Here is a 26,237-nt window from a genome sequence, read left to right as displayed (position 1 = left end):
AGGACTAGGTGAAGTGATATATGCCTGCCATCCCCAGCAACCTGGGGAAGTACAAGTAGGAGGATTCTAGTCCATGAGTCCATGCATAAAGGGAGACCAGAAAAATAAATAATGTAAAAAGGGCCTGGGGGCCCTTACCTGATTCAGGTATCCTTTTGTTTAAACTTTTCTGTTAGAGCAAATAAGCAGCTGTGTTTAGAATATGAGCTGTTGCTCACACTGCTTCCTATGATTCCTGGACTTCTAGAGTCCAGTGTTATGGCAGAAGTAATAGAGTATAAGCCCAAGACCCTGAGTTCAATCTTTTGTTGTTGTTCTTGGTTGAGGGGCTTGAACTCTGGTGCTGTCTCTGAGCTCTTCAGCTCAAGGCTAGTGCTCAGCTACTTGAGCCACAGTGCCACGTCTGGTTTTCTGGTGGTTAGTTGTAGCTAAGAGTCTCATAGACTTTCCTGTCCAGTCTGTCTTTGAACCATAATCCTCAGATCTCAGTTTCCTGAGTAGGATTAGAGGCATGAGCCACCAGTACCTGGCCTGAGTTCAATCTTTAGTACCTCAAAAAAAAAAAAAAAAGTAAAGTAAAAATTATCATATTTCAGTTTGTACCAATCTTGGGGTTCAGATACACACACTAAGCTCTAGGAAGTCATTGTAAACCTCAACACTCAGATGAGCTGTACTTGTGTTACTTGTTTTGCCACTGGAAATTCTGTTCATCCTAAAGCGGGAATGAATATTCCTATGTCAATCCTTGCTGAGTTTTGCAAATTAGATCAAGAAGAATAGCAATTTCTCTTTGTTGTAACTTTTGAATTTAGAAGCCTAAGGTCTCCCACCTCAAAATTTCTAGTGGAGAAGGTCTGTGTATTCTTCCTAATTTTGTAACAGAGAATACATTTGCAACTAATTTCCATCAGTTGCAGTGGTTGTAGACAGCAGATTTGGGACAACAGGTAAGATGTGTTAGAACTAGTTGAGGAAAGACTGACTGTATCCGATTCAGGTATACTTTTGTTTAAACTTTTCTGTTAGAGCAGATGGGCAGCTGTGTTTAGACTATGAGCTGCTGCTCACACCGCTTCCTATGATTCTTGGACTTCCTAGAGTCCAATGTTATGGCACAGGTTCAGGCTAAGTTCATTTCTACAAGAAGTGTCCTTATACCATGCTCATTAGCATAAGCTAGGGACAAGGGCAGTCAAAGGTCAAGAGAAGTTCACAGCAGCATAACCTTTCTGTGCTTCTGTTTCCAAATAACCCTACTTTGCCCTGCTTCCCAAGATTTTTTCATCAGCCATCATGTTTACCGTGTAGCTGTAAAACTCAAAAGAGAACAAGGACTGACTTGATACAAGGGAAGTTTGAGAATAGAACTCATTGTTGCTTAAAACAGGAGAAATAATTGATTTATGTTTGGGGGCCAATTAGGCTATAAAACAGGGACAGTAAAGGGACCTGTGACTTCAGGATAGCTTTTGCTCTGATTTCTGTCCCACAGACAAGGGGCTCCCCAATAAAGGCTGTCAGCTTTCTAAGCTAAATTATTAATTCCTTTCATGCCTCTCAGGGATTGTAAACAGCACATAATGCAAGGAAACAATTGGTACTGTTCACTTATTGGGCAGATAGAGGGTCAAAGGGGAAATAGCTGGATTAGCAACAGCTGTTCTCTCTCCCTTGTCACACTTTTGACTCTTACCATCTATTTCAGCAAATATATTCCTGAATTTTTGGTGTATATACAATGAAGTTCATTTTTCATCTGCCAATAATATCCTAAAATAATTATATCTGGAGTAGGGGTTGTGTAAAATTGAAAATACTTGTTTTAATTCAGTTTACCAAGTTGAAGATAAATGTTCTTTTTGGTATATGTTGATTCTTGTCTGATGTTCAACTTATACTGTCCAAAAGAAAGCAGGTACTTGAATATTAAACAGACTTTTTCTTTTTAGGAATGGTTGGTTGATTGACTGATTATATTGGCTGGGATTTGAACTCCAGGCTTCACATGCCTGTCATTCCAGCGACAGTACAAAACCTAGAATAGGAGATTCATTGTCCAGGTGCATTATCCCAGGAACATTGAGAACCTATCTCAGAAAAAAACAGTACAAAAAGGGTCTGGAGGTGTGGCTCAATGCCAGAGCTCCTACTTAGGAAATGCAAGATCTTGAGCTCAAAACAGAAAGGAAGATACAGTAGAAAACATACTGAGGAAAAATGAATTATTTCCATTTTAAAAGCAATGGTATGGGGCTGGGAATATGGCCTAGTGGTAAAGTGCTCGCCTCGTATACATGAAGCCCTGGTTCAATTCCTCAGCACCACATATATAGAAAAAGCCAGAAGTGGCATTCTGGCTCAAATGGTAGAATGCAACCTTGAGCAAAAAGAAACCAGGGACAGTGCTCAGGCCCCGAGTTCAAGCCCCAGCACTGGCAAAAAAACAAACGAAAAGCAATGGTATATTTGGGATTCTTTGAAAATTAAAATATATTGTACCATGGATAAATTTGGAAGAGACTTGAGGTATTTTTGGTGTTTTTGTTTGTTTTGTTATTTAAATTTTTTTTTTCTGGTTCATTTGGTTTTTAGAGAAGAACAAGCACTTCTTTTGGTCCTAATCCTTTTAGTCCACTCCAACATGGAGAATGCCTTACCACCACAGCCTTAAACTGTACAATAGGGTAATTGTTCCTGAAAGGTTTTGTTGGATGTAAATACAGTAAAAGCTGCTTTTGTCTTTCAAAAAACAAACAAAAAATAAAAATAGAGCTTTGAAAGTTTAATCTTTGGCTTCTCTTGTCAACCATGGAAAATGTCCATCAAGAAGGGATCTGTGTGTGATATGGGTTATAACATATAAGATTGAGTTCATACGAAGACAGCTTGTCAGCTTGTTACCACTAACTTGTTCTGGCTTGTATTTAAGTATCAGGTATTTTGGGATTTTTTTTTTTTTGGTGCCATTCCTGGGGCTTGAACTCAGGGCCTGAGCACTATCCCTGGCTTCTTTTTGCTCAAGTATAGCATTCTACCATTTGAGCTAGTGCCACTTCTGGCTTTTTCTGTATAAATGGTGCTGAGCTTCCATGCATGCTAGGTGAGCACTCTGCCACTCGGCGACATTTCCAGCCCCTATTTTGGGATCTTAAGGAGACTTTTTTAAGTTAATGATAAATGTGAGTTTGAACTCAAGGCCTTGGGCTTGCTAGACAGGTGCTCTACCTCTTGTATATTTTGTAGTCATATACCAGTGTTTAAAGTAGTCATACGTTTTATTCAATATTCCAGTATTCTGTTCCTTGTCCTGCTGAGTTTATTCATAGTTGTTGAACTATGTGTCATTTTTTTAATCTTATAAAGAAGCTTATATACTCTTAAATATTAGGTATAAGCTAAATGTTAGAGACCAAAATCAAGTAAAGAAAAGGAAATGACTAGGTAGGCACCAGGAACTTAGGCCAAGATCTGAGGATCCTGGTTCAAAGCCAGCCCTGGTAGGAAAATCTGTGAGACTCTTATCTCCAATTAGCCATCTGAAAACTGGAAGTGGCACTGTGGCTCAAAGTAGTAGAGTGCTGCCTTATGCACAAAAGCTCAGGGACAGTGCCTAGACCCTGAGTTCAAGTCCCACGACTAACAAACAAAAAGAAATAACATTTATTTAGTATTCTTTATCTGTCAATCACTTTGCTTATATTTGGTAGTTGTCAGAAGGATATGTCATATAACCTTACCTAGTTTCAAGTTTTGCTTTTGTAGGACCTAGCCAGTTAATGCTGTTATCCTTTTCTTCCTCACTACTTTGTCTGCTAAGCTAAGAATATACTTCCTTAAGGGACTCTGGTTTAGTCAGAAAGGCAGATATAAACTTGATTTTTATCATAGAATACTGGTAGCTAATATACACAGAGTACTTCACATACTTTTTGTTGTTTTTGTTGTTGGACTTGAACTCAGGGCTTGGGTGCTGTCCCTGAGCTCTTTTGCTCAAGGCTAGTGCTCTACCACTTAGAGTCACAGCTCTAGTTCTGGTTTTTAAGTGGATAATTGGCAATAAGAGTCTCATAGGGACTTTTCTGCCTGTGCAGGCTTTGAGCTGTGATCCTCAGATCTCAGGTTCCCAAGTCGCTAAGATTACAGGCATGTGGCCACTCACAAAAGTTGTTTAAAAAAAGACTGTCCCCATTTTTGCCGATGAAAATTGTAATTCCTGAAGAGATTAAATCATTCACCCTAAAGCACATAGTTAAGTACAAAGTCATTTATTTGTTTATTGTCAAGTGATATACAGAGGGGTTACAGTTTCATACATAAGGTTAACCTTAATACTTGTTAACCTCCCTCATTTTTCTCCCACAAAGCCCCCATTTTAACTAATTTATCTTGTTGTAGCTCTCTTGATTTTGACACAAGTCTCATGTTAATAGTGTAAGGTCAGTGATCGAACACTTGCCTAGCATATGCAAAGTACTGGAATGTCTCCAGTACCACCAATAAAAATAGATAAATGGGAGGAAAGGGTTGAGGGACATATAATAGTTTGTAACATATATAGTCACTGTTATGTTCTAAAGAATAAAGACTATTTTTGAAGTGTTGTGAACATGATTTACATATATTAGGATGATTTTGGACACAAAATGGACTAATTCACTGTGGAATAGATTTCCAAAGATTGCTTCTGTAGCTAAGGTTTAGCCTTCACTTCTCAGGCAAATTTGTTCCCAAAGCAAATTAAGATAAGGACCCACAAATCTCCCTTGATTTCCCTCCTTATGTACCCCTAACCCACCCCCTCCCCATTACTGCACAACATTCTCTTGGTGATTTAGATATTTGCATTCATGACAATTCCAAGAGCTGCTTCCAAAGCTTTAGTGGAATCTGCCACATCACTGCTGAGTCAAGTCTCTTGAATGTGGCTTTTAGCTGGGGAGGTCCTTCTGATAAGGATTCTTTTGAACAGGGTAGGGGGTGGTAGGAGATCCAGAGCTTAGGCTGAACTCTCATCTCCTTGACCTCTGTCCCTGTTTCAGAGTTTATGCTGATTTGGTGGGGACTCTCTGGATCCATGAGTTTAGCCCTTGTTTACGATTGAAAAGATAATTGCTTTCAAAGGCAGTTGTTGGGTTCTTGAATAGTCCTGGAAATCTGCAACTATCTCTGGTGGGTGCAGGGAATGCTTGGACATCGAAGTCTGGAGATTTGTAATGGATGACTAAGAAGGAATGAGGAGAAACTCCAAAGGCTAGCAAGGGTGTAGTAGCACCTGTTTTTTTGTGTGTGGTTTGTTTTTTTGTTTTTTTGTTTTCCCCTGTGGGAATACCAAATAGTAAATTTTAATCAGAGAGATTCTTATATCTTTATTTTATTATAAAATAAAGTACTTGAAGTTAATATAGGATAACAAAGTGTTTCTCTCTGCTAGATAAATATATCAGGAGTGGAGGGACATGGTAGATTAAAGGTACCTCCTTTGCAAATTATTCATAGTATTACAAATTAGCATTTTCACCAAATATTTTGTGGGGTTATTGAGAGTATGGTAACTCAGCCCTAGACAAGTCCTTAATATGTCTTATTCTGGGCACAGTTTTGTCTATTAACTCCAGTCTGTAGCTTCTCTGTCTCAAGTTGTTGCTTGGTCTAGTAGCTGTTGTAGCAATGAATCTGAAAAAAAAAAGATCAGCTTCTCCTTTGGAAGGTTGCTGACATTCATTATGAAGCCAAATTGAACATCCTCTGTTAGTAAGCATAGGAAAAAATAAACTGCAGAATCAGATTCAAAGTTAGCACAAGATTCTAGGTTAGCACAAAATTCGCCTATTTCTTTTGTAAGCGTTTAAGTTTACAACATCAAAATAAAAGTTTTCTAAATGATATTAATTTCTGTTCCTGACTGCACTTTATTTTTTACAAGACATTTTAATTATTAAGAAAAAAAGCATTAAAATTACCTTATTGTTAAAGGTGATACAAGAGGGATTATAATCACATGAGTCAGGTAATGAGTACATTTCCTATCATACAGTGTCTTCTGTTCCCTCTCTCCGGGTTCCTCTCTCCTGTCTCCAACCACAAGCTGTATAGCTCACTTTCATCAGTGTCCAGTGAACTCCATTACTGCACTTCTTTGTCCTTTTTCCTTCAGGTTCTATGCCCTCTTTCCAACTCTCCTGAAGATATACACTAGAATACACCATACAGAAAACAGAATCATCAAAAGTTGAACTTAAAAAAAATAAAAAGAGGGGCTGGGAATATGGCCTAGTGGCAAGAGCTTGCCTTGTATACATGAGGCCCTGGGTTCGATTCCTCAGCACCACATATACAGAAAATGGCCAGAAGTGGCGCTGTGGCTCAAGTGGCAGAGTGCTAGCCTTGAGCAAAAAAGAAGCCAGGGACAGTGCTCAGGCCCTGAGTTCACGGCCTAGGACTGGCAATAAATAAATAAATAAATAAAAATAAAAAGAGGAGTGATCTCTTGTTCTTGTATCTTGGAGTTCATTTTTATAAATACATATTATTTTATATAAGTATGGCACTTAGGCATTGCACCTTTGTGTTTCTTTCCTTAGAGTATACTCTTTTGGTGTGAGTATCTAGAGTCCTGTGTAATTATATCACAGTATAGTTCAGATTTAATTTCTGCATATCAGAGACAACATGCGCTATTTGTCTCTTTGAGCTTGGCTTACCTCACTTAACATGAGTTGTTCTAGTTCCATCCATCTCTCTGCAAGTGACATTATTTTATTCTTTCTAATGGCTGTGTAAAATTCCATTGTGTATAGGTACCACATTTTTTGGATCCACTAATATTCTGTGGGGCATCTAGGCTGTTTACACTTCTTGGCTATTGTGAATAGTGTGGTAGTGAACATGGATGTACGGGTGTCTGTCATATCCTGGCTCATGATGTTCAGGGTAGATGCTTAGGAATAGTATGGCTGGGCCTTACTACATTTAGTTTTTTGAGGAACCTCCCAAGACTGCTGTCCAGAGTGGTTGTACGAGTTTATATTCCCATCAGTGGTGCAGTAGGGTTCCTTTTTACCTACACCCCCCACCAACATTTGTTGTTGTTTGAATTCACAATGTTTGCCAATCTAACTGTTGTGAGATGGGATCTCAGAGTTGTTTTCATTTGCATTTCCTTTATGGCTAGGGATGATGAGCATTTCCTCGTATTTCTTTGCTATTCTTACCTCATCTAAAAAGTCTCTCCTTAGCTCCCTTGCCCGCTTAGTGATGTTTACTAGGTTTGGGCGGGGTTAGTTTCTTAAGCTCCTTGTATATATTAGATATTAGGCCTTTGCCTCATATTGCTGGTAAAGATCAGTCTGTTGGTTGTCTTCCTAGTTTAGTTACTATATCCTGCTGCTCTACCACTTTGAGCTACAGCTCCACTTCTGGCTTTTTTGGTAGTTAATTGGAGATGAGATTCTCATGGGATCTCCTGGACTGGCTGGTTTCAAATTTGATCCTCAGATCTCAGCTTCCTTAGTAGCCAGGCATGAGCCACTGGTGTCCAACTTAAAGACACATAATTTAAGACAGATCCCTCCCTGGTTCTATTTCAGCTGCCAAAATTCCAAGGTCATTTTGCTCTAGCTTTTCACTTAGAATGAAGGTTTTATATTAATATTTCTCTTACATTGAAATTGCTTTATATAAATGGAATCAGTAACCTCAAGTATTAGGGACTATATTGAAATTCAAGAACACAGGAAAAACCCTAGAGAACAGCATTTTTAGCTTTCTCTTTACTCTCTACTTTTATTCAATAATCAAGCCATTAGAATCAGCTTCCTTTTCAGGGTCAGGAGTATATCAAGAGCTAGAATGAAAGAAGCCTTCAATAACTTCTCATGTGACCTTAGCTGCCCTGGCAGTTGCAGGGTTAACTGCAGAAAATATGATATGCATGGTGCAGTGGAGAACACATAAGTGGAAGTTTGTGTCTTTACAGCGCCACTTTATGGCTTTTCTGAGTGACCATAGACAAATTGTGAAGCTCTGTTTTTTCATCTATAAAACAGTAATAATAAAAAGATAACATGTAAATTCTTTGGCCTTTAGCTGCTATTGTTACTCTTGCATCTTTCTTCTTTGTGGAAAGGGAGGACAAAAATTTTAATTTCTTTTTGGTTAATATTTAGTTTGCTGATTCCATTAAAATACTATTTCATTTGCTCTTTATGGCAGTTCTGTGAGGTTCTCATCTCTTGTTCTATTTTGCAGATGGAGAAACTGACAGTTTAACACTTGGCCAAAGTCACACAGCTGGTAAGTGGCGGAGCTGAACCCCAGGTGATTTCCAAAGCCCATGCCTCTCTCTTAAAGAGGTAGGAATTTCAGTAAAACAAAACACAAGATGTAAAGTGTGTAAAATTAAAGCAGTTTTACAAATGCACTAACCTTTCACATTGTATTAAGATGAGAACCTGACTATCCCTTCAGAAAATTCCCTGATGCCTTTTTACACGCAGGCCACTGCTCTACCCCTTTACACAATAACTTCTGATTTCTCTCACTCCAATTTGTTTTTTTGCTGTTCTAAATCTGAATGCATAGCAGCTTACAACATCTGTTCTTTGTGCTTTTTTTTTTTCAGCACAGTGTTTGAGGCTAATTATATCACAGTTTGTCTGTTCATCTGTAGACTCCTGGGTTGTGTCTAGTTTTCTTTCTTTCTTTTTTTTTTTTTTTTTTGCCAGTTCTGGGGCTTGAACTCAGGGCCTGAGTACTATTCCTGACTTCTTTTTGCTCAAGGCTAGCCCTCTACAGCTTGAGCCACAGCACCACTTCTGGCTTCTTCTATATGTATGTGGTGTTGAGGAATCGAACCCAGGGCTTCATGTATACGAAAGAGGCAAGCATTCTACCACTAGGCCATATTCCCAGTTCCTGTGTCTAGTGTTTTTTTTTTTTTTTTTTTTTTTTTTTTTTACAAAAATAAAGCAGCTATAAAATGGTTTGTACAAGATTTTTGTGAATGTTTATTTTTCTCTTAACTGTAACTAGGAATTTTTGACTCATACAGGAGATGTTTGTAAAAGTTTTTATGAAATTGCCAGTTTTCCAAAATGTTTCCACATTTTATAGTTCTGGTACTATGAGTTCCAGTTCCATATCTTTCAAATATTTAGCATTGATCTTCTTAGTAGTTTTAGTTATTTGTAGTGAGCATTGTAATAAGACTGGTTTTAATTTGCAGTCCACCTATGACCAGTTTTTCATACACTTATGAGCTATTTATATATCTTTTTTTTTTTTTTTTTTTTTTTTTACCAGTCCTGGGCCTTGGACTCAGGGCCTGAGCACTGTCCCTGGCTTCTTCCCGCTCAAGGCTAGCACTCTGCCACTTGAGCCACAGCGCCACTTCTGGCCGTTTTCTGTATATGTGGTGCTGGGGAATCGAACCTAGGGCCTCGTGTATCCGAGGCAGGCACTCTTGCCACTAGGCTATATCCCCAGCCCTATATATCTTTTTTTTTTTTGGCCAGTCTTGGGCCTTGGACTCAGGGCCTGAGCACTGTCCCTGGCTTCTTCCCGCTCAAGGCTAGCACTCTTCCACCTGAGCCTCAGCGCCTCTTCTGGCCGTTTTCCATATATGTGGTGCTGGGGAATCGAACCGAGAGCTTCATGTGTAGGAGGCAAGCACTCTTGCCACTAGGCCATATTCCCAGCCCTGTATATCATTTTAAAAAAGAATCTATTTGAGAGAATCTGTTCAAGTCTTGATATATTTTGTTTTAATGTTAAGCCACGCACGGGCAGTAGTCTGGAATCCTGGCTACGTTGGATGCAGATAGAGGGGATCTCAGTTTGAGGCCAGACTGGGGGACAGGAATTTTATTTTTTGTTGTTGGTTGTGGGGCTCAGGTTCTGGAGTGGTCTCTGAGCTCTTTTTGCTCAAAGCTCTACAACTTTGAGCCACAGTGCTGCTTCTGGTTTTCTGGTGGTTAACTGGAGACAAACTGTGATTCTCAGACCTCAGCCTCCTGAGTAGCTAGGATTACAGGCATGAGCACCTGCAAGAAATTTTTTTTGTAAGACTGAGCACAGTGGCAATGTCTGTCATCCCAGCAATAGTAGGGAAGCACAGATAATGAGAATTAAGGTCCAGGCTTTGGCCAAACATCAGCCAAGACCCTATCTTGAAAATAACCAACACAGCTGGGTGCTGGTGGCTCACACCTGTAATCCTATTTACTCTGGAGGCTGAGATCTGAGGATCTTTGTTTGAAGCCAGCTGTGACAGGAAACAGGAGACTCTCCAATTAACTACCCCCCAAAAAGATGGAAGTTGAGGCTAAAGTGGTAAAACGCCGGCCTTGGGCACAAAAAGCTCAAGAACTTCCCAGGTCCCCAGGACTGGCATGCACGCACACTCACACACACAAAAACGCACATACAACAACAAAATAGCCCACACTAAAAAGGGTTTAGCAGAGTTCAACGGATAGTGTTGGCCTAGCAAGTACAGGCTCTGAGTTTCCCCCATGTTTCCCCACCAAATATCATTTATTTTGTCTCATAGTGTTGTAGGTGTTTTTATTCAAGGTATAAGTTCTTTATTGGATATATATATATATATATATATATATATATATATATGTATTGTATTTTCTTCTACTCTGTGGATTTCCTTTTTATGTTTTATGATGAACAGAACTTTTAATTTTTTTTCTGAAGTCCATTTACTGTTGTTATTTTGTCCCTGAGCCTTTTCCCTCAAGGGAAATCACTTGAACCACAGATCCACTTTCAGCCTTTTGGTGGTTAGCAAATCTTATGGACTTTTCCTGCCTGGCTGGCTTCGAACTGTGATCCTCAGGTCTCAGCCTCCTGAGTAGCTAGGATTACAGGCATGAGCCACTGGCACCCATCTTCTTATTGTTTTTGTCTTTTTTTTTTTGGCCAGTCCTGGGCCTTGGACTCAGGGCCTGAGCACTGTCCCTGGCTTCTTCCCGCTCAAGGCTAGCACTCTGCCACTTGAGCCACAGCACCGCTTCTGGCCGTTTTCTGTATATGTGGTGCTGGGGAATCGAACCTAGGACCTCGTGTATCCGAGGCAGGCACTCTTGCCACTAGGCTATATCCCCAGCCCCCTTCTTATTGAATATTTTAATTCTTTCATTGAAAAATAATTTATGTGAGTCTGTTTATAGACTCTGAGTCTCTTAATCTTTTTAACTTCATACAAATGCCAGAATGTGTTTATTACTATCGATAGCTTTTTTGGATAATCTTGAAATTAGTCTTCTTTTTCTTTTCAAACTTGGCAGTTTTTTTTTTCTTTTTCTAACTTTTACATAACTTATAGAATCAGCTAATCTTTTAATTTTTTGGCCAGTTCTGGGGCTTCAATTCAGTTCCTCTTATTGCCACTTGCTTGCTCATGGCTATTGAGCTACTACTTGAACATACTTCCTGTCTGGCTTTTTGCCGGTCCTTTTGAACTTTTCTGCAAGGCTTTGCTTTGAACTGTGATACTCTGATTTTAGCTTTCTGATTAGCTATAATTACAGGAATGAGCGAGTAGCACCTGACTACTTTATCTTCTTTTTTTAAAATCACAAAGCCTCCTGAAGTTTATTACTTTTACTTGCACTGACTTATCATTTTGATAGTTGGCTATTTTTGGACTTGGAGAGGTGGCTCAAGTCATAGAGCATTTACCTAGCAAAACCGAGATCACAAGTTCAAACCCCAGTACTGCCAAAAAGAAGCCATTTGTTTATTCATTTACCTATTTTCTTAAATTGTTCTGAGTAACAAATACAGGATCTTGTGCATGGTAGGAAAGCATTCTACCTCTGAGTTGTTTCTTTAGCACAAGAATTTGTCAGTGGTAGTGGACAGTCTTCTAAGCCGTGCATTTAGTGTACCTTTTTACTTATTTAGCTGGCCTTTATTTTTTCTCATGATTGTTTACAAAAACCTTAGTGTTGGGATCTTACACGTCTTATTTTAAACTTAGTATTTTGCTTTTTAATGCTATTATAAATTGTATTCTAAAATTTTATTTGCTAATTGTTGCTAGTACGTAAACATGTAACTGATTTTTGTATATTGTGTTTATGTTCTATGACATTGTTAAATTTGTTCACTAGTTCTAGTAACTTCTAAAAATAAATTCTTGGGACTTTTTATGTTCGAATCTGCAAATAAAGACAACTCTGTCTTTTTGATGTTTACGACTTGTTTATTTTTCTGTGTGTTCTAGCTAATGTTTCAGTACAGTGGTAAGAAGTAGTGAGAATATGATTGTTTATTAATTTTAAGGATGAGAAGGGTTCCTATTTGGTGTTCTTTTTTTATTGTCAAGATGATGTACAGAGGGGTTACAGGGGTTACAGTTACATATTTAAGGTAGTGAGTACATTTTTTGATATAGTTGTTATCCCCTCTTCATTTTTCTCCCACCTTCCCTTCCCCCAACCCCTCCCTTGTTTTTATCATTTTTTTTAACCTTCCCAATGATGGACATCATCATTCTAATCTACAATGCTTATGAATTCAAGGAACATTAACAATTAAACCATTTCTTCCAGGTTGGGTGATGTGTACATTTCTTTCCTTTTGCTTAATATAATCTGTTCCCCCCTTTTCTCTCTCATTACCCACCCCCCTCCCTTGAGTTGCTTAGTTCTCTTTCATCAGTGTCCATTGCAGCTGTTGGGCCCCCTCCACTGTATTTTTTTTTCACCCGCTTTCCACTCATTCTGTGCCCTCCTCCCAGCTTCCCTCAGATGTGCACAAGTATATACCATATGTGAGTTAAAGGATATAGGGTCCTCTAATAAGACTAATTAAGAAGTTATCTTTCTTTCCTTATCTTTGGAGTTCTGTATATTATTTTTAGGTACATATGACATTCTGTATATTATTTTAGGTACATATGAATATTTTAGGTACATATGAAGTAGTGCTTGGGTCTTTTTTTTTTTGATACATTTCTCCCAAGACTGTCCTTTTTTGGTCTTGCTGTGTATTGGTATCTTGGGTTCTGTTTGCTTTGTCATGTCTCTGCAAGTTGATTTAAACACAGATCTGGTGTTAATTCTATAGGTAGGGTCTCCTCTCTCTTTCCTCCTCTCTCCCTCCCTCCCCCTCTTCCTCCCTCTTTTTCCCCCCTCCCTCCTTTCTCCTCTCTCCTCTCTCCTCTCTCTCTTTTCCTCCCTTCTTCCTCTCCTGCTTGCTAAAAGCAGGTGCCCTACCACTTAAGCCATGCTCTCAGCCTCTTCTGCTTGTGTCTAGGTCCAGGATGGCCTGGACCTTGATCCTATTTGGCTGGTATGACAGGCATGTACCACTACAACCAGCTGGTTGTTTGAGACGGGGTCTTGGAAACTTTTTGGCTAGCCTCAAACCATAATCCTCCTGAGCTCTGATCTCTGCTTTTCAGATAGCTACAGGCCCGAGTCACATGCTTACCTCTCCAATTAGTTAATTAATTAATTTTTAACCTCTCGTTTTTATTTTGTATTTTTTCTCTTAAAAAATATTTGGTAGTGCTCTAGGCTGGCGCTTCTCTTGGTGATGGAGGGGGACAGAGTTTTGCCATCGAGACTAAGTTGTCTTGAAACTTGTGATATAGACCCGGTTGAGCTTGAACTTACGATTTTTCTGCCCCCCCCCCCCCCGAGTGTTTATAGATGTATGACACCTTCCTGAGGGATTATAGCTATATGACATGATTTCTGAATCTATTTCTTTATATTTTTTGCCATTCCTGGGGCTTGAACTCAGGGCCTGCGCACTGTTTCTGGCTTCTTTTTGCTCAAGGCTAGCACTCTGCCACTTGAGCCACAGCGCCACTTCTGGCCTTTTCTATATATGTGGGGAATAGGAATGGAACCCAGGGCTTCATGTATATGAGGCAAGCACTCTTGCCACTAGGCCATATTCCCAGCCCCTATTTCTTTATTTTTATCTTTTATTTCTTTTTTAATACTGGGGATTAAACCCAGGACATTGTGCATGCTAGGCAAGTGCTTTGTCACTGACCTAAGTCAGCCCTCTCCTTTTAGTTTTTAAAAATTTGTTGTTATAATACGGGTTTCCTAACACCATCTTAACTATTTTTGAGCATGTATTTGAGTGGATTGAGAACATGTGCAGTCATTACAGAATCTTGCCTGGCAAAACTGAAACTCAGTCTGCAGAAATTGTAATTAATCATTTCTTCCAAGTTTTGCCAACCTAAAAATAAAGGGCCTTTCTTTTGTACACACTATTTCAATTACTATGCATTTATAGTAGTAAGTTTCTACTGTCACTATCAGTTTAGCTATACCAGGTAACTACTTCATATCAAGATACTTGTAGAGTGTCCTTTTGCAGCTGATTTGTTTCACTTAGCATAATGTCCTAAGGCTAATAGTGCTTTACCATTTTGAGCTACAGCTCCACTTCTGGTTTTCTGGTGGTTAATAGGAGATAAGAATCTCATGGATTTTGCTTCCCTGGCTGGCTTTGAACCACTTTCCCCTGATCTCAGCCTCCTGAGTAGCTAAGATTACAGGCATGAGCCACTTGGGCTCATTTGGTTATATCATTTATTTTTTTATTTTGGGTGACAGTACTGGAGTTTGAATTCAGGACCATATGTGCATCATCACTTGAATTATGTGTCTAATCCTTTTTGTGCTTTTTTGTGTGTGCTGGTCTTGGGTCTTGAACCTCAGATCTTGGGTGCTGTTCCTGAGCATTTTGCTCAAGGTCTACCACTGAGCTACAGCTCCATTTTCTGCTTCTTGGTGATTAATTGGCAATAAGATCCTCACTGGAATTTATGCCTGGGCTGGCTTGGAACTGTGACCCTCAGATTTCAGCCTTCTGAGTAGCTAGAATTACAGGCATGAACCACTGGTGCTGGGATCTGGTTTTTGTTTTTTTTAGATAGCTCCTTGAATTTTTGCCTGGGCTGGTCTGAACCTTAAAATCCCATTCATGCTACTACTCCCAGCTTTTCCTGTTGCAATAGATTATGGGCATGAACCAGTGGTGCTTGGACAGTTTTTAATTTTGGTGCTGTTTAACTTTGTTTTTCATTCATTGCCTATGTTTTTGGTATCAAGGCAGAGAACCCACTGCTAAATCCAGTTTCATGAAGCCTTTCACCCATGTTTTCTGAAAATTTTACAGTTTTAGCTTTTACATTTTTTTTTAAATTTTGTTTTGTTTTGTTTTTTGCCAGTCCTGAGCCTTGGACTCAGGGCCTGAGCACTGTCCCTGGCTTCCTTTTGCTCAAGCACTCTGCCACTTGAGCCACAGCGCCACTTCTGGCCATTTTCTATATATGTGGTGCTGGGGAATCAAACCCAGGGCTTCATGTATACGAGGTAAGCACTCTTGCCACTAGGCCATATCCCCAGCCCTACATTTGTTTTTAATATTGATTTTTTTGTATTTGATTCATGCTAAATATGAGCTTTATTTATTATTATTATTTTTTGCCAGTCCTGGGGCTTGGACTCAGGGCCTGAGCACTGTCCCTGGCTTCTTCTTGCTCAAGGCTAGCACTCTGCCACTTGAGCCACAGTGCCACTTCTGGCCATTTTCTGTATATGTGGTGCTGGGGAATCGAACCCAGGGCCTCATGTATACGAGGCAGGCACTCTTGCCACTAGGCCATATCCCCAGCCCCATGAGCTTTATTTTGCATGTAGACATTTTTTTCATTTATGTGTGTTGAAAACACTATTACTTTCCCAGCATGCATAAGGCCCTAGGTTTAATTCTCAACACTGGGAAATAAAAGCATTTCTTCATATATGCGAGGCTTTTTTTTTTCTTGGCCTCTTAATTCCATTGATCTATTTTTACTAAGAATTGAATTTAGGTCCTCCTGCATGCCTGCATGCTAAGCAGCGCTCTATGTTTGATTGCTGTAGTTTTATGGTCAATTTTATTTGAGTTTTTGAGGCAGAGTGTCACTGTCTAGTCTAGTCTGGCTTCCCATATATCATTCTTCTGCTTCAGTCTTCTAGGTGCTGGGATTATAGCCACCATGTTGGCTTTGCCAGTTTTGACCTAGGCAAACTATAGATATTTTTGTAGATACTCTTTTATCAGCTTTGAGTTTGTTCCCTTCTATTTGTAATTTATGATATGGTCTTTTTTTGGGGGTTGGGGAGGATCGGATCATGACTGGTATGAGTCTCCTCTAATACTGTTTCTTCATCTTGTTAATGTGATAAATTACGTACACCGAATTTTTAATGGTGTATCAGCCTTCTGTGTCAAACCTTACGTGAACATGATATTGAATTCAGCCAGTTAATGTTCTGTTCCAGACTTCTGTAGTTATGTTCATAAGAACCAAAGCCTATCTCTTAAACCTTAATGCTATACTACTGCTAGAGGATTCTCATTTTGTGTAGGTGTGTGTGTGTGTGTGTGTGTAGTCATAAACCACTCAGCTGGTTTTCTGGATTGGTGTAGACAGTAAAGTACTGTCTGGGGGCTGGGAATGTGGCCTAGTGGCAAGAATGCTTGCCTCATATACATGAAGCCCTGGGTTTGATTCCTCAGCACTACATATAGAAAACGGCCAGAAGTGGTGCTGTGGCTTAAGTGGCAGAGTGCTAGCCTTGAGCAAAAAGAAGCCAAGGACAGTGCTCAGGGCCTGAGTTCAAGGCCCAGGACTGGCAAAAATAAATAAATAAAGTACTGTGCTGGTATTTTCTGGTAATCTATTGATACATGTTCCCACTTAGTCCACGAGGTGGCAGTAGGCCATAACTGAAGACTGAAAAGTGAGGCTTCAGATTGAGAAATAAAACATGTAAAAACACAATTACACAAAGCAGAAAAATAAGATTTTTTTGCAAAGTAGTACAGTAAGCCTTCAGATTTTGAGAGGAGCTATGCCTTTAGGTATTCTAAGGGCATATAACAGTGTTCAGACCCTGAGTTCAAGCCTCAGGACTGGCACCTGGCGGTCTACACCCCCCCCCCCCAAAAAAAAAATCACATACAAAAACTACATGAGACCAGGCACTGGTGCTTCACACCTGTAATCCTGCTACTTAGGAGGCTGAGATCCGGGATCATAGTCTGAAGCCAACATGAGTATGAAAGTCTGTGAGAAGGGCTGGGAATATGGCCTAGTGTTAGAGTGCTTGCCTGGTAGCCCTGGGTTCGATTCCCCAGCACCACATATATAGAAAACGGCCAGTAGTGGTGCTGTGGCTCAAGTGGCAGAGTGCTAGCCTTGAGCACAAAGAAGCCAGGGACAGTGCTCAGGCCCTGAGTTCAAGGCCCAGGACTGGCCAAAAAAAAAAAAAAAAAGTCTGTGAGATTCTTACCTCCAATTAACCACCAGAAAACTGGAAGTGGAGCTGTGGCTCAAACTGGTATACTTCTAGCTATGAGCAAAAAAAGCACAGGGACAGTGCGTGGGCCCTGAAGTTCAAGCCCTAGGGACAGACCAAAAAGTAAAAATAAGATAAGACAGGAGAATTCTTTTTACTGCTCTCTTTCCCTTGCTTCTCAGAAATAAAAATCATGGCTTATTTGGTGGGTGTTAAGTTTGTCAGTGTCTATCTGCCTATCTTTGGTACTGGGATTTGAACTCGAGGTGTCTGTCATATTGTTGCTAGGTAGGCTTTTTTGCAAAGTCTGTTGTTCTACCACCAGAGCCACACCTCAAGCCTGACTTGTTGATTCATTGGGGATGGAATCTTAAGGGCTTTTTGCCCCAGCTGGCTTCAAACTGTGATCTTCCTAGTCTCAGCCTCCTGAGTAGCTAGGATTACAGTTATGAGATACCAGCACCCAGCTAGTTTTTTCTTTTTTCCTTATGCCAGTCCTGGGGCTTGAACTCAGGGTCTGAGCACTATTCCTGAGCTTTTTTGCTCAAGGCTAGAGCTCTACTACTTGAGCAACAGCTTTATTACCAGCCTTTTGGTAAAGATCAGAGTCTCACAGTCCCGAGCACCAGTGGCTCACACCTGTAATCCTAGCTACTCAGGTGGCTGATTGGAGGATTGTAGTTCAAAGCCTGCCTGGGTAGGAAAATCTGTGAGACATCTCTCCAATTAACCACCATAAAACTGGAAGAGGTGCTGTAACTCAAAGTGGTAGAGCACTAATCTTGAGCAAGAGCTTAGGGACAGTACCCAAGCCCTGAGTTCAAGTGCCATGACCACCACCGCCACCACCACCAAGGTGTCATGGAATTTACTGCCCAGGTTGGCTTTGTACCATGATCCTCAGATCTCAGCTTCCTGAGTAGCTTAGATTATAGGCATGAGCTTGGTTTTAAAATAAAATCATAAAAACTTGTTGTTTTGCCATTTTTTTTAAACCTTAGCTGACTTAGGCATGTTAAAGATCTCATATATTTAACTTCCATGAAAATAATTGATGATAAACTATGCAAATAAATGTAAAGTAAGGATGATATATGTACTTCAGCAATTGTGTTGTTTATATTTGAAACATGATATACACCTGTTACATCCTACTCAAAAATTAACTAAGTATATATTGGGGTTGGAGGTGTGACTCAGTTGGTAGAGTAATAGACAGTGAGCCAAAGTAACAGGTGCTGAATTCAAGTCCTGGTCTTAGACCTAATGTATAAAAATAATTACAGCCTATCACAGAAAATATGTATCAAACTAAATTGAATGTGAAGATGATAAATGAGGCATAATTGAAGATCACTTTAACAGTGATAATAGAATTCTTAGAACTGTAGGATTTCCTACTGATTTCATATTTGCACTCATAAAAAGATTTGCAACTTTCTTATCAATTTTGTGGCAGCAAGCTTGATAAATTAAAGGCCCTGACTTTTATGATTTACCTAATAACTTGTAAATAGCCTTTCATCAGAAGTAGTAATAAATTGAATTTCCATCACTTATAAGATGAATGATTACTGGATTAATTCACCTCTAGATTCACACCTTGAGAAGGACTGGGAAGAAGAGAGAAAAATAGTTAGAAGGACAACAATGCAGAGCTGTTGGTGCTAAATGTAAATGTGAGACTGAAAGGGGGCATTTCTTTGCTGAATTATATGATTACACTACTCTGTGAGCTCATTGCGTATATTAGGTATTCAGGGTTTTACAGTACCTCTGATAGTATTGATAGAATCACCATTTATATGATCAGTCCTGCCAGCATAATTGTTATGTGGATCTAACACGAATGATTCTTCTGGGAAATGTTTTTCCTTACATTGAATGGGCTAAGTATGTAATTAAGAAGGAAATAAAATTAAAATCCTTCATGTAATGATTTTGTGCTGAGGCTTTTTTGATTTGTTTCGTGTCTGCAGTTTTTTAAAGCATCATCTCTGTTTAGAACTCTTGTCAACATGATGGGGATGTAGTAAAAAAAAAAAAAATTAAGCCCCCAAATAATTTTCATCAAAGTAAGCAAGCAAGCTTGGGAATGTGGCCTTGTGGTAGAGTGCTTGCCTAGCATGCAGGAAGACCCAGGTTTGATTCCTCAGTGCCACAGAAATAGAAAAAGCCAGAAAGTGGCACTGTGGCTTAAGTGGTAGAGCGCTAACTAGCCTTGAGTACAGAGAGGCTCAGGGACAGTGCCCAGGCCCTGAGTTCAAGCCCCAGGGCTGGCAAAAAAGAAAGGAAGAGAGAGAGAAGGAAAGAAAATATGTAAGTAGTTTCCCCAGTAGTAAATGATAAGAAGTAAGTAAGAAGTAGTAAGTAATAAGGACTAAAATTGAAGAGCTTGTTTCAAATGTTAAAAATACATGGTATCTCTTGGGACGTAATAGCAGAGCATGTGATTGAATTGAATTTTTTAATATTTTTTTTTTTTTTATTTTTTGCCAGTCCTGAGGTTTGAACTTGTCCTGAGTGATCACTGTCCCTGGCTTTTTTTTTTTTTTTGGCCATTCCTGGGCCTTGAACTCAGGGCCTGAGCACTGTCCCTGGCTTCTTTTTTGCTCAAGGCTAGCACTCTGCTACTTGAACCACACACAGCACCACTTCTGGCCATTTTCTATATATGTGGTGCTGAGGAATTGAACCGAGGGCTTCGTGCCTTCTAGGCAAGCACTCTACCACTAAGCCTCATTCCCAATCCCTTGAATTGGATTTTGTGAAGTACTATGACCAAGATTTCTTTCCAGTTTTCTCATGGCCATATTGAGTCTCATCTTTGCTTTTCCGGTGGCTCAAATTTGTATTTCTCTTCTTCAGATTGATATTCTTTGCTTCTATGTCCATCATGGAAAAATTACCATCCCAGCCCTGGCACTGCCTTTCTATACTTATGTGAAAAATAGACTAATTAGAGTATTTGAGTTCAAATTTAAATAATCAATGAGGGGAAGCCTAGATTGTATCATGTGTCCATTTTTCTTTTTGGTTATTCAGTAGAAAGTTGAGGATCATTCCAAGGAGAATATGTATGAGCAGTCAATGTCTGGCTTCAGTCAAGGAACAGGCAGGAAGCTGTGGTAACTGACCATGTAATCTGCATCAAATGGTAATGATTAAGCCAGGAAAATTCAGAGGCATAGGCCAACTAAGAATTATTTGCTAGGCATGCCATGGAAGGAGATGGAAATCTGGCAAATTCATTGAGAATCTAGGTACTGGGTAATTGGCTGAAGTTTGGTAAGTAGAAGAGATAGGCCTTCAAAGCACCCAGTGATGGTGGGTATGAGCATTAAGACCAGAACTCTTGGTCATAGGAAGCTAATAGGCATATGTGCTCAAAGTTTAGCCTGGGCCAGGGGTAAAGAACCAAGTATGCTGACAGAGTTTGTTATAGTGGCTAGGGCTGGTTATAACAGCAAGAACCTCTCGGAGTACCAGCTTGGTGAAAGATCTCAAGTTGTCTATGAATTCTTCCCTTACCCATGATTAGCTCTATGGCTGGTTTAGAGTATGTACTTACAGCGATGAACAGGGCCTTTGCAGAGTATGAACTGAAAAGAGTTTGCTTTAAAAAAAAAAAAATTATGCACCATCCCTTCCTCCCCCCCAGTCTTGAACTTAGAGCTTGCTGTCCCTGAGCTTTTTGCTCAAGAGTAGTACTGTACCACTTTGAGCCACAGCTCTACTTCCAGGACTCACTTTTTTTTTTTTTTTCTTTAAATCTTGCTTTCTGAAATTGAAATCCCACTGACTTTATTGCCAAGGAAGTCTTTTCTCCTAAGGAGTTTTTCAGTGGATGTGTTATATTTAAACAGTTTAGGTGCTATAGCACTTTGGTGTTATAGGTTTGGTTGGCATTTGATTTTATTGTTACCAGGATTTTATCACTTTTGTGCAAGAGTGGCACGGGGGTGGGGATGGTAGCACAGTCTAGCTTTGGAACTCTGTGGCTGGCTGGGACCTTGAGCACCTCCTGACTTTGTCACCCAAGTGCAGTGATTTCAGGTGTATCACGTGTTACTCAGTTTAAGATTTCATTGTTTTAAATCTGAGGAGATTTGTTTCTAGCATGTTTGAGTGAAGGGGTCACCATATCTTCCCTTCTGAAAGCAACTATAAACCTAGACAGAATTGCTAACAGTTAAATGCTTAAAATAAAAAGCATTTATTCTTGAAAATCACTGGACTTGCGATAAGAATAGCAAGAGGGGTTTTTTCGTTTTGTGGTTTTTTTTGCCAGTCCTGAACTCAGGGCCTAAGTACTGTCCCTGGCTTCTTTTTGCTCAAGACTAGCACTCTACTACTTGAGCCATAGTGCCACTTCTGGCTTCTGTTTATGTGGTGCTGAGGAATCAAACCCAGGGCTTCATGCATGCTAGGCAAGCACTCTACTGCTAAGCCACATTCCTAGCCTAGCAAGTTTTTGGTGTCTGCAATTGATCTTATTTCTCCTAGCTCTGACAATGCATTAGTTCAGCCAGGAAGAGCAAACATGAAACCCAGTGGCTTTCATACTACTGCTTGAGGAGGATCACTTGATGTGTGGAGTGTTGCTGGTTAAAAGTGTTTATCTTTGTTTTTATGAGAATAACTTTTAGTCAAACAAGAATTTATTGAATATCTGGCACATTTCTGTATCAGTACATTTAATAACTTATTTTTAAATTTATTTTACATTTTTGAATCTAAGGCTTTGTGAGCTGTACTCCCAGTTCCTAATGATCAAGATTTTAAAAATATTATAAAGGTGATAAACAGAGGAGTTACAGTTACCATAAGTCAGGTAACGAGTACATTTCTTTTTGGACATTGTCACCCTTTCCCTCCCTGTCTCCCAGTCTTTCCCTCCCATCCCTGCCCACAAATTGTATAGTTCATTTTCAACATAGTGCCTAGTAAGTACCACTTAAAAGTGTTTATCTTGGGGGCTGAGGGTGTAGCTCAATGGTCGTGCATACTTAGCATTTGTAAGCCCTGAATCCCTGGATCAGTGGTGTACTTAGCATTTGTTTTTTGTTTTTTAGGTTACAGCAGTTTCATACGTTAGGCAGTGGATGCATTTCTTGTCCTGTTTGTTATCTTGTACTTAGCATTTGTAAGCTCTGGGTTTTATTGTTTTAAAATAAACAAATTTATTTTAAAGAATGCTGGTCTTGGTGGCTAGGGGAGCAGGGAGGGTCTTTAAGTCTGCTAGCCTGAAGTCATAGTTCTTTTTGAGTGTAAAGAAGCAGACTAGCCAGGACTTTTTTTTTTTTTTTTCCAGTCCTGGGGCTTGAACTCAGGGCCTGAGCACTGTCCCTGGCTTCTTTTTGCTCAAGGCTAGCACTCTACCACTTGAACCACAGCGCCACTTCTAGCTTTTTCTATATATGTGGTGCTGAGGAATCGAAACCAGTGCTTCTTGTATGGGAAGCAAGCATTCTACCACTAGGCCATATTCCCAGCCCTAGCCAGGACTTTTAAGGGAAGTCTGGGAGGTTAGAAAACCACTTAAAGTTTCATAAAGTATCCAGCTATTTGGAATTGACCAGTGGTTTTATGAGCATCAGTTAGCTGTGTGAACCTTAGCTTTAATATATATCCTTTGCTAATGTAAAGGGAATGTGAGAAAATCAAGTACAAAGTGAAAAATGAAGGCCAGAAGTATGTACTCATCCCAACCAAAACCAACAGCTGAGAGTGAAAGGCTTCAAGAAAACCAGAATGATATAGTAAAAAATTAAACAGATTAAAGTGATACACTGAAAATATTTCATATAAAAACATAATAAAAGAGTAATAGGTTTAACGAAAGGACCAAAACAAAGAACAAAATGCTTCTCTAAATATCATTAGACATAATAGACATTGTCAGCTCTCATAAATGAAAAGACTCAGTTCTATACTGTCAATAATAAACACATGTAGCTGTGTAGTAGCTCATACCTGCACTCCTAGCTACTCAGTAAGCTAAGATCTGAGAGTTGTGATTCAAATTAAACCTGAGCAGACAAATTGAAGAGACTCCTCTTCTATTAATCAGCAGAAAGTTAGAGTAGTGGTGTGGCTCAGGTAGTAGAGCGTCAGCCATGACCAAAAGCACAAGGCCTTGAGCACCAAAAACCAACCCCCCCCCCAAATAAACCAGATATAAGTAGTTTGAAAGTAAAAGAATAATAAAAGAACCTGCAAACAGTATCTATACATTAATATTTATCAGAATGTTTTTGGCCATAAAAGCTGAAGTGACTATATTAATCACAGTTTAGACAACAAATGTTATTAGACAAAAAAAAATTTCATAATGACAAGGGAAAATAAATACGCTATTTTATAATAGCTGTAGATTTTAGTACCCCATTCTCAACAACCAATACAGTAATTAGAGGGATATAAAATAAATTCATCAACATTATGAGACGAGTTTGACCTAACATTATTTGATAATTTTTTCCAGAAAATAACATTTAAGCTTATATCAAACAATATTGTAACTATACTGAAATTTAATTATAAATCCATTGCAGAAAGAAATCTGTAGTATCTTACAAATCAAAGAGGTACAAGACAAGTTTTTTGCATTTGTTTGTGGTACTGGGGTTTGGGTTAGGGTCGCATAGTCACTAGGCTGGTGTTCTTACACTTGAGCCATACTTCCAGCCCTTTTGATTTCGTTATTTTTCAGGTAACTAAATAACTTCGTTTTTTAAAAAATGTTTTTAGTTACTTATTTGGCCCCAGCCCCGCTGCACCATGATCCTCCTATTGACACCACACCTTCTGTTCACACACACCTTTTATTAGTAGAGGTGTGCTCTTACAAACTTTTTGCTTGGGTTGTCTTTGAATTGTGACCTTTTCAGTCTCTGCTTCTCTCTGCCTCCCGAGCAGTTGGGATTACCAGCATATTCAGTCTGAAAGTATTTCTAAGTTAAAATTAAGTAACAGATGAAAATACAGCATATCAATTTCTTGAATGCAGCTAAAATGGTGCTTATAGGAACAGTTTTATTTTTATAATGCTTATATCTTTCTATAATGGAAATAAGTGAAATAAATAGCAGGAAGACAATAAAGAAAAAATCAATAAAACCAAAAGCTGATTTTCTTTAAAAAAAAAAAAAAAGCGACAAAATCAACAATCTTACCTCCACTTGACCTTCATCCTCCTATTTATGCTTTCCATGTAGCTGGGGTGAAGGTGAGGATCACTGTGCTCAGTTTTTTTTTTTTTTTCTTCCCTAACTTGTTTGAGACTGGTCTGATGAACTTTTTGTCTGGGCTGGCCTTGAACTTTGAGTCTCCCAAAGTTAGCCTCTCAGCTACAGTTCCAAGCATGAACCACTGTGATGGTCATATATTTGTCTTGTTCAAGAGACATGGGGTGTGCAAAGATGAGAATGAATGGGCCTCACAGGTTTGGTCAAAAGAATTTTTTATTTGGTTTGGGTTTTTGTTTTTTGACCATTACTGGGGCTTGGACTCAAGGCGTGAGCACTGTCCCTGGCTTCTTTTTGCTCAAGGCTAGCACTCTGCCAACTTGAGCCACAGCACCACTTCTGGCCTTTTCTATATATGTGATGCTGAGGAATCGAACCTAGGGCTTCATGTATAGAAGGCAAGCACTCTTGCCACTAGGCCATATTCCCAGCCCAGTCAAAAGAATTTTAAAGATAATAACCAGGCATTCATACTAAGCTATATAACTATTCAAAAGAATGAGGATAAAGGGATGTTAATGTTCCTTATTAAATGTAGCTAAATGAAAATACAGACTGTGGAACAGTAGATTTAAAAAAAAAAAAAAAAAAAGCTCAAATCAGGCACCAGTGGCCCACACCTGTAGTCCTAGCTACTCTGGAGGCTGGATCTTGAGGATTGTGGTTTGAAGCCAGCTTGGGGAGGAAAGTCTTTGAGACTCTTATCTTCAGGTAACTACTAAAAAAGCCAGAAGCAGCACTGTGGGTCAAGTGGCAAAGTACTAGCCATGAGTACAAAAGCTCAGGTACAGCACCTGGGCCCTGAGTGCAAAGCCACAAGATAGCACCAAAAAAAGAAAGCCAGAAAATAAAAAGAGCTCATACTTGTTTAAGCCACTATACATATATGCTCTCTAATATACATAACTTTTTGTTTATATAAAATAAATGTTTAGTTTATGATACTGTTTTAGTAAAAGTAATATCAAATACAAAGTTTCTGTGATTTTTTTTCACTGAAAGAATGAATTGATGATTTGGACAGTGATTTTTAAGTATTCATATATTTGGATTTTTAATAAATGTATGATTCTCTTTAATTTAGAAATTATGAAAGCATTGGCTTTGAATAAGTATGCCAAAGCATATCTTTTATTCTTGCTGTAGAATATATTTCATTAAACCTGAACACTATAAAGAAAATAGAAAACTAGGACTCTAGGGTTTTCCGTATTAGATGCAAATAAATAAGAGGGGCTTTAGTTCCACTCAGAGCAGTAGCTGATATACTCTGATCACTCTCTTGGGTGTCCGTTTGCTTTCTTGGGTTGTTTGGTCCGCAGTTTGCATTCATTGGTCAGTGAGTCAGTTCAGATTCAAACCCACCGACAGCAATGAATGTTGAGTGCAGCCATCAGTATTTCCAGTTGTTGAAGTTGCTTTGGTTCTCCTTAATTCTTGTCTCCTCATTTTCCAGATATGTCATAGTAACCAGCTGTCTGTATGGTTGTGGGTTCACATAATTGTAGGAAACTTTGACACTAGAGCTGAGGAGTTGGTTTTTATGGTCTTCTCACTCTTTCCTCCTCTCCCTCCAACAGAGGGCTCAAACTCAGAGTTTGGGTGCTATCCCTGAGCCCTTTCACTCAAGGGTAGCACTCTACCACTTTGA

General features: G+C 39.3%; 1 protein-coding gene across 4 annotated transcripts in view; it reads left to right on the top strand.

The window, feature by feature from the left end:
- The window catches only part of Nr6a1 (nuclear receptor subfamily 6 group A member 1), a 165,418-nt gene that overhangs the window by 32,309 nt on the left and 106,872 nt on the right, over window positions 1-26,237 (top strand). For all 4 annotated transcript variants that reach the window (XM_048342460.1, XM_048342469.1, XM_048342499.1 and 1 more), the window contains exon 3: window positions 8,251-8,295. In XM_048342460.1, coding sequence (XP_048198417.1) covers window positions 8,251-8,295 — 45 coding nt within the window. The remainder of the gene's footprint in view (window positions 1-8,250; window positions 8,296-26,237) is intronic.

The sequence above is a fragment of the Perognathus longimembris genome, chromosome 1, assembly GCF_023159225.1.
Source record: "Perognathus longimembris pacificus isolate PPM17 chromosome 1, ASM2315922v1, whole genome shotgun sequence".
Lineage (NCBI taxonomy): Eukaryota > Metazoa > Chordata > Mammalia > Rodentia > Heteromyidae > Perognathus > Perognathus longimembris.
Note: the sequence above shows the minus strand (reverse complement) of the source record. Positions and strands in the feature narration are given on the sequence as shown.